We start from the raw sequence: 10,070 nt of genomic DNA, 5'->3' as shown, positions 1-10,070 counted from the left end.
TCAATGGTGGTCTAACATCGATCGGTTCATGATCTCAATCAAAACCCAACAATCTCCGTAACACAATACTATACTAAATAATTATTTATCCAAACTAACATTTTCGCATTTATGATAATCATAGCCTTGAAGGATCTAGGAGTTGGTAAGATTTGTTGAATAAATGGTTACTAGTTACTCAAAAGTCAGTTTCTCATGGTTTTCGTAATACAAATAACATATATGGATGAGTTATTTAAACAAGATAATAAAAAATGTTTTTGCCTACATATAAAGAAACATTTCTCAGGTTATCTAACCAATTGATGAATGTGAACCTAATAAGCTTCAATTAGATTCATAATAAATTTACTCTAGTTTAGATGACCAACAAGTTGCATAATCTCTGAAACTGCTATGATAATTATAGTTATTTTTCATAAATGATGATATTTTAACAGCTGAAATATCTGCAGTGTTAAATGTTCAACATGCGATGTGTATTATATACCTTTAACCATTATCCCTTTATTTAGTGGTGAATAATTTGAATAATAGCTACGAATTTAAAATAATCAAATGATATCTTATCACCTAAGACTCAATCTAGGTAGTAATTATATTTGAAATAATCTCAATGATTGGAACCTTTAAATAACTTCAACAATTCATCTAAAAACTGATTCGAGATACTTTTTTTATAACTTTTAACTAGTTTATCAGATTAAACGTCGAAATTATTTGAAAATTTCAATCAATGAGATTATTTCAAATACAATTTTTACATAATCTTATCTTGGTGGGTAATCTCTGTCAAAACTGTTTACACTTTTATTAATTCATTTGAATACATAAATGTCGGTACAAACAGGCACCAAATACATATGTGACATACAAGTCACTTGATTTGTGTGAGGGCTGAAATACCATCTCTGTGCCCAAACCGAAACAGGTGGTTTTCTTAGGGGGCCACGAGCCCGCGCCTTTGACCTAAAGGTATAAACCACAAGGCAGTGGAACAATGTTAGGAGATGCAGTCCCATGGTAGCCGGTGACCAACAATAGGTTCATACACTATTTGTTCCTTTAGGATCCTGGAGCCCATGTGCACCATTGGTTTGGAATCAGGATTTTTCAACTCCGCTAGGTGGATCCACCAACTCGGTTAAAGTGCCAGACATTCGCTTTTAGTACTCTGAAGTCCGTAGATAACACCCCCACCACAAGAAGGTAGTGAGTAGGACTTCTTTGGCAGTGGCTGTATACGTGCATCTCAAGTGGGAGAGCTGACTCATCCCACCCTCAGTCCTACCAGGGCAATTAAGGGGCTGTTTACACTTTAGTTTCATTTCATTCACCAAATATGTTAGAATAGAAAATAGTTAGAATAAATTATTTATTTATTCAATAATTCATTGAAAAGATATAACAAACCTATTCACATATTATTATATATTTTTTCCAACAATGATGAGAAATACATATATACGTATGCAAGTGTATGCGTACATACACATGGGCATATCCCTTTTATTTTTCTTCACTCATATGTAAACATACACAAATTGTTTTTTTTTTAAAAAAAACAATTAAGTAGTAAGTAGTATCAATAGGTGAATTGGAAAAAAACTATGATTAAGCAGAGATGTGAATAACAATAGAAATATGTTCCGACTGAAAATAGGGCATTATTATTATTATTATCTCTATAAGGATTTATTCACTATTATTACAGTTATATTATAATTGTTAGACAAACAAGTAAACAACATAGATAATATGAAAAAGAAGAAAACAAATAGGGGTGACAATCAATTAAAAATGTTATTGGGTGTGTGTGTATATATATATGCGCTAATATGACAGTGTAGATATATATATGAATGTAATCAAAGAACACTAACAGTACTCATTCATCGATAAATAGTCTATTAAAAAGAATGACAATCATTTAGATAAATTAGATCACACAACATCACTATGGATGAACTTAACCATAATCAATTTTCATGAATTGTTTGTTATATAATGACCTAATATAAATATTTTGTTTAGGTTGAGAAAAAAACAACAACAACAAAACAAAACAAACAAACAAAATAATCACACTATCGAACAAACATCATAAGGAAAACAACTTGAATTATTATTGTGTTTTTTTACTATTCAATTGTCAAAAAGTAACAGTAAACACGGGCACGCACACGCACACATGCACACGTATATTTACAAATTGAAATAAAATGATGTAGTGGATAATTCGAAATAAAAAAGCAGAGTGGGAATATTTGATTTTATAAAGGGGAATAAAACTTGTTCTGCTGTTGTTGTTTTATTGAACGAAATAAAAGACAGCAAATACATTGATGAGAGAGAAGAAAAAACGAACAAGCAAACAAAGGATTAGTTTGTGTTAAGCAAGACAACATACATTATGAAATAGATTGAGAAAACAAAAACATAATTTTTTTTGTGAAGGAAAAAAAATCGTCATCAGTAAGGGAGTAATTTCATCATTAACTTGTATATATTTTTGACGTGTATAGTTTGAATGTATATTGTTTTCACATGAAATTAACAATATTCCTTTTAAACATGCACATTTTCAAAGTGTTTAAAATAATGAGTAACATAAAAGAGGGAGAGAAAAAAGAAAGTATGATGCATAACAGAATGGTTAAAGGAATAGATAATAAGATGAACAATATTTCTATTGTGCTCACAAATCAAACGCTTCCAGAATGTTTCAACTCATTAATAATAATGGAATGCCAATATTCTTTTCTTTTAAGATAATCAAGATATAAACGTGAGCATGAAGTATAGTGATGGATTTTTTTTTAAAAAAAAGGGGGAAAATAAACTATAAGTAATAGTTCATCAATAGAAACGGAACATTTGATTTAACCTATTTAAACCATAAAACAAATCATACAAAATATGAAGAGATATTATCAATGTAATTCAGTTATCATAGAAACATTTTAGTATTAGTATTGATAATGGTACTAGTAGTATATGCTAGTAATAATAGTAGCCATTGGAAAAAATAACAATTACAAGCATAAATGATTACAAAATTTTTTTTACTTAAACTATTGAAGTGTTGAAAGTGAATTTTCTAGATAGATGCCGAAACAAAAAAAAATATTTACGATATAGTTTTTAATGTACATTAAAATTATTATTTTCAATGTTTATTAGTAATATTGCTATGTTCTAAGTGAATAATTACAAAGTTTATGCCGAAAAAAATCTTCACATTCATCGAAGGAATTGTACTTTATAGAATAGTTTTATAGTTTACAATCATAGTATGAATTAAAACAAGAAAAAAAGGAAATGAATAACCACAACTCATGCACACAAACATACATACACACAAGAAAAGGATATTTTATAACTGTTCATTGAGATCAGAGTTTTTTTATTTTTTTTTTCAAGGATATATATATATATATATATATATATATATCGTGTGAATTCGTATACTGTAATAATAAACACTTTTCTCATATAATAATAATAATAACAGATGAATGAAGAAAGAGACCGATGGAGCAATAATGGCAACGATAGGCAACTCTTTATGCATAACACAAAGAGAAAGATGAAGAAAGACAGCAAAATTCACTGCGATAAATGAAAGTCAATGCAAAAAAAGAACAGGCCGATAAAAACAAATCAGAAGAAAACAGGTGACAATAAAAATCATTGGTGAGAACAAGTTGGAAATAATAAGCACTTGGAAAGCAATAATGATAATAGAACCACTATCATTATTATTATTATTATTATTATTAGTAGTAGTAGTAGTAGTAGTAGTAGTAATAGTAACAACTGATAATGGTTGTGTTTGTTTACAGTCAGTATCAAATGTTCAATTGTTAATTTAATTAATCATTTATTATTATTAATATTTTCGTCATTAATATTTAAAATTCACCAAATTCTTTTGCACACTTCTCTGTTGTAGCAATACGTAATGGTTCTTCTTCATAATCATCAAAATTACTTGCATCTCCAGCACCAGAACATTTTGGTGTAAATGGTGCTTCAATCTAAAATAATCAATAAAAGATTTAATTATACGAAGAAATTTATGTAAAAATGAATTTTCAATCAGTAAAAAGACAACTGGTTAAAGTAGATTCATAACTAAAAGTGAATAATACAGAATACATAATTTGTACTATATAGGACTCTTTAACTGAAGGTAACTGTATCCAAGTATTAATGTTTCAATTGAAAATCAATCCCAATACTTTACAATTCAAACGTACATGGTGCTATCCAACAAACTATTTAGTTCAAACGGTCATTAGCCTATGAAACAAATATGAAATTCAATTTTCTTCCTTTTACAGTTTGTATTTTTCTTCTTCTGTTGTTGATGATTAAAGAAAAAACCCTTCAAGTTATTCATGCAGGGTGCTACATATAACTCAAATAGTAGGATCAATTATAGTTTTAAGCACTAACAATAGAGAAAATGTTAACTTTTATAAATGATTAAGTTTGTAGATCAAATTCATTGTTAACTGTCTAACAGACACAGACCAATACATTCAACATATTCAATGAATTCCTTGAACTGTTATGTTCTTAATTGACAAGTCAAATAAAGTATTTTAACAGTTGAATTCATGAGTCGATCTAAGCTAGACCATCATTGGAAACCTGGAAGTACTGGACGAACGTTTCGTCCTAGTATGAGACTCCTCAGCAGTGCGCATCCACGACCCCGCACACATGTCTTGAATCCAGGACCTTCGGTCTCGTGAGCAAACTCTAGACCACTGAGTCGGCATTCAAATAAACGGATCATAAGTGAACGAAAAAAGTTATTATCAATAACAGTTAGTTCACCGAAATAGCGATTAGTTTCCATGCCTATTTCAAAAGACTGAGGGGTATGTAATTTAGGTATGAGTAGTTTTGTATATGTATGATTGATTAAAACTGATGATAACTGTTAACAGCATGTTGTTTTATAAAATTGAAAATATGTGTAACGAGTGAGTTGAGGTTGAAGTCGTAATATCCATGACAATGAGAAAGATTGGACATTGGAAAATAAGGTAGAGTATGGAAAAACAATGGAAGTGAGCATCGAATAGGATCAGAATAAGTATATATATATATATATATATATATATATATATATATATATATATATATACGCTACCGAAACTGATTCTGAGCAATTATGGGACCCAACATCACCAATCATCAGTGTATAATTCAATGATAATTAATCAACCTGCTTTAATGTAAAGCACTAGTCATGTTATGCAATATACAGAATTCCGTTATTTCATAGGTCAATCTACACTATGAAAAAGACTACATGACGTTAGTAACCAATCATGGATCATTTGTTGTGAAAATCGCAAACCTAAAAAATCAGTAGTGGCTCAACTACTTTATTCTTAACGTTTTTGATTCCAGCACCAAGCATTAGTATGCTAGAATCCGATCGGGAGATCCTCTGTTCCCTTAACATAACAATTAAGCCCTGTTTATCTATACCAACAAGCACAAATGTTAGTAATACGGGATTTCTATTCGGAATGACTACAAATGACCAGTCCCTTTGAGTATTTGTGCATACCTGAACGGACTGCCATGATACTACCAATTACTCACAACACTACGATTCACGTATACTAAGCCGACAAGTCACAATTAAGATGAAATGCATATCCTGGATTCCACTACTAATACAAATTACAAAAAACTATAATCAGAGACATCGTGATGGCTGACAATATGCATTGAATTGAATGAACATGATTCAGATCTCAATTTCTGATCTCCTAACATCTAACTGGTGATCACTCAATATTTATCATCACGATCGATCAAGAAATAAGAAATGGGAAACTTGTTGAGATACTTTGTGCTGAGAATTCTATATTGTATCAAAAATATAATAATGAACAAAGCTATTGATAACAATAGTAATAATTATCATTTTATTATTTTTAAGGATTTTACTTTATCTCATGTATTACTTATTTTTAAATTGAATTTAAAAATGATGGTATGATAGTAAATCAGTTGACGAGGTTGTAAATCTTCATCGACTGAGATGGTTGGGCCACGTATTACGGATGCTTGAACACCGATTACCAAGACGCGTAATGCCGACTAGTGTTGGGGATGGTTGGAAGAAAGTTAGGGGCAGCCAAACCAAAACGTAGCATCAGTCCTTAAAGTCACTAACTTCTAGTCTGAGTTATGCTGGTAGATGCAGACAACTTGGTTGGGGTCCACGTGACTACCGTAACCAATGGTTGGAGACTCTGTGTGACATGTCTGAGAATCGATAACAATGGCGTCGGTGTGTATACTCTCTGTCTCCCCTTAAACTATAAGAGTAAAATTGCTTCATATCTTTCTTTCTACTAATTAATTCCTTCTTCCTGTACGCAGTCTTTCTTTTATATATTACCACCATTGAATTAACTACTTCAATGAATTTGGTGATCTTGTTGTGCTAATGACGTATGGCAACTTGGACTGATGCATACAAGTGCATGATCCTACGTTGCAGCTGACTGACTTTAAATTGAATAGTTTATTTATGAAGTTTTCTTCATTACTTTAGATAACTTTGTATTAGTATTTGTTTCATATAAAAATCATGAAGCTTTTATTTATTCTATATGTATTTTGCTTTGATGACTTTGGTTGAAACTGATTAATAGTGAGATATGTCAAATTCCTTCCAACCTATTGTATTGTAGTTTATGTAACTTATGTTGACAGATATATGTAGCACGTAGCACTAATCGGAAATGGAATGCTTGCGTGCAGAAGTTTGAGAAGACTGAAGTAAAAAGAAGAGAAAAGGAAACTGGAAGCATTCAAAATACTAAGAGAATGAAGGAACAATGAAGCTTTCAAAAAACTATTCAAAATAGATGTGGAAATGATGTAGTTAGTGTATGATTTCTACATTTTAACAAAGCACTCTGTAATTTGGGATTAAACAATAAATCGGTCACCCCTATCATGTGACGATAAGGCTTAAAGTAAATGGATGCGCATTGCTGAGGGGTCCCATACTAGGACGAAACGGCCGTCCAGTGCTTCCAGGTTTTCCATGGTGGTCTAGCTTCAATCGACTCATGATTTCAACCTGTGAAATTTCTAAAACTCTCCACAAAACTCATTCTGATAGTAACCAACTGCTCACTAGTGACTGACTTCAGGAAAAACTCCTGGAGTTCTAGTGAGAAGCCGTTACCAGTGGAGTTCAACCAGGTCAGTTGTGAGATAACAACTCACTGAAGACAATGGTGTACGGTGGCGCAACTTCGTGGATTGGTTGGAGTTAGACATTAACACCGTTGGATGCCGGCTCAGTGGTATAGTGGTTAAGTACTCGCGCGCGAAGCCAGTAGGTCCTGGGTCCGAGCCCCGCGAGGTGCGGGGCCGTGGGTGCGCACTGCTGAGGAGTCCCGTAGTAGGACAAAACGGCCGTTCAGTGCTTCCAGGTTTTCCATGGTGGTCTAGCTCTAATCGACTCATGATTTCAACCTGTGTAAATATATGAATTATCAGTTCACTGTTTCTAAAAGACAAAATAACAATGATGTTAGTAAGGCATTCGATATGATCGATGAAAAAAAGTGAAACTTTATTTACATATTTTAGAACTTTCCCCTTACGGTTCATTATTTAGTTAATCTCTAAGACGTTTTACTGTATTATAATAAGTTATATTTTTCTCAAACTGATCTTAGTTGGTATACCGTTGAAAACCAGATGGCAATGAACAACTGTTGCAACCTAGCATGAGATCCCTCTTATCAGTGAATACTTACAATTGTGACAAAGATTGAACACAAGACCGATAATTTTAAGAGGAAGACTTTTAACATTTATGACGTCCAATCGTACAACCTCAACTTCAATCGATTAAAGATATAGCGTGATGATAACTGTTCCATTCTCAACATGTTTAACATTTTATCAGTAATAACTCTTCACCATGAATTCAAGAATACTATCTTGAAATAAAATATTAATGAGATATGTTAGTGGAAATATTTTTTGAAATTACAGTGATATTTCTTTTTGTTTTAATAATTGATTTCATGAGTCAACCTAATCTAGACCACCCGGAAGTACTAGATGAAAGTTTCGTCCCAGCATAGGACTCCTCAGTAGTGCGCATTCACGATTCCACATGAGACTCTCAAACCAAGGAATTTTGGTCTTACGCATGGACGTTTAACCTGTAGATCATTGGACCGGCATCTGATAGTGTTATTGTTTAACTTCAATCGATTCAAGATCTTGCGCAACCATCTATTAATTGTCTGATGTGGATAACTTTCTCTACCCAACATGGATTTTTTATTTCCCTTATTATATATTTACTCAATAAAATTATCAATATCATCGTATTTTATAAAATTAATATGATGAAAATTTTTGATTGTTCATTCAATGAAACCATAGAGACTACCATCAAATTCATTTCAACAGTAATATTTACAGTATTTGAGATCATGAGTCAATTGAAGCTAGACCACCATGGAAAACCTGGAAGCACTGAATGGCCGTTTCGTCCTATTGTGGAACTCCTCAGCAGTGTGCATCCACGATCCCACCTCGCGGGATGCCAACCCAGGACATATCAGTCTCGCATGCGAGCGCTTAACCACTACACCAATGAACCAACCAGCATCCAACGGTGTTAATGTCTAACTTCAACTAATCCATAAAATTAATCGACACATCCACCATTGTCATCAGTGAGTTACTATCGCAAAACAGACCCGGTTTAATTCCACTGGTCACTGCTTCTCACTAGAACTCCAGGATATACATGTTCAAGCCAGTCACTAGCGAGCATATACTTCCACCAGGTTTTCCACGGTGGTCTAGCTTCAATTGACTCATGACCTCAACTGCTGAAAGTAATATCTACAATAAGAGAATTTTTTAAAAAAATTAACATAAAAACTATTTTTTTGAAAAAAAGAAGATACAACTTACATCACGTTTAAAAATAGAGAACCAATCAGTTGTTGCGAACCATTTATGTGTTTTAATATCATTAACACCATTTTTTAAATTTCCAAAACGCTTAGTTAAATCAACTTGTAAAAGATTTCTTAGTAAATCTTTTAAATCAGAACTAAAGTGTGACGGGAAACGAACCTGATTGGGTGGATAAAATATTATTATTATTATTATTATTATTATTATTATCATTACAATAAAGCAATTGGTAAGGTCTATAATAGTAGCAAGAATATGAGGAAAGTAATTACAGCGTTTGAAATTATTTAGTTTAGAAAAATATATGTATATAAATGTATCATTAGTTTACTAGGTAGAGTAATTTCAAAGAAAATAAAAGTCAAGTCTTAATTGAAGTCAAAATTATCTTTACATCAATAGTATATAGTAATAATGTATAGCTGGATAATAGAAACAATAGAGAACTGTAAACAACTTATTTTAATACACTTATCAAATGATTACGATATTATAGGAGGTGGTATTCAACTACTTATATAATGCACTAGTAGTATGTGATATTACTGTTTATTGTACAAAAAAACAAAACAAATAGTGCATCATACAATTGTTATGTGTATCTATTAATAAAAACAAGTTAATAGAATGGATAGGTCGGAATTATTTAGAAGATTTGGACTTCGCAGATGATCTGATTCTTCTATCCTATAGACATCAACAAATACAAATGAAGACTACTAGTGTAGCAGCAATTTCTGCATCAATTAGCCTCAACATACACAAGGGATAAAGTAAAATTCTCAGATACAACACGGAGAACATCAATCTAATCCCACTTGATTGGGAAACTCTGAAAGAGGTGGAATCAACAACAGAAATGATGCTTTCAGAAATGTAGATCTGGTTGCTACTATATCTAGTGATGACAAGGGAGGTAGGGCTGAAGCAAACGTAGATACGCAAATGATTTATGAAATCCCTAAGCCTTGTGAAGGATCTGACGATGAAAATTTGGACACTTGTGCTGCGCGTTACTTTTTCCAACCGCCAGGCGTCGAATACAGTTTAGAGGAATGGGTCAGATCTAT

The 10,070-nt window shown here is 32.2% G+C and overlaps 1 protein-coding gene across 2 annotated transcripts in view; it reads right to left on the bottom strand.

Annotated features, from left to right (window-relative positions):
• Positions 1 to 1,358: 1,358 nt before the first annotated feature.
• Positions 1,359 to 10,070, bottom strand: part of PKA-C1_1 (cAMP-dependent protein kinase catalytic subunit 1) — a 72,994-nt gene continuing 64,282 nt past the window's right edge. For both annotated transcript variants that reach the window (XM_035732225.2, XM_051210245.1), the window contains exons 10-11: positions 8,995 to 9,159; positions 1,359 to 4,040 (exon numbers count right to left, since the gene is read on the bottom strand). In XM_035732225.2, coding sequence (XP_035588360.1) covers positions 3,915 to 4,040; positions 8,995 to 9,159 — 291 coding nt within the window. In that variant the 3' untranslated portion in view covers positions 1,359 to 3,914. The remainder of the gene's footprint in view (positions 4,041 to 8,994; positions 9,160 to 10,070) is intronic.

Source organism: Schistosoma haematobium, chromosome ZW (assembly GCF_000699445.3).
Source record: "Schistosoma haematobium chromosome ZW, whole genome shotgun sequence".
NCBI classification, from domain to species: Eukaryota; Metazoa; Platyhelminthes; class Trematoda; order Strigeidida; family Schistosomatidae; genus Schistosoma; species Schistosoma haematobium.
Note: the sequence above shows the minus strand (reverse complement) of the source record. Positions and strands in the feature narration are given on the sequence as shown.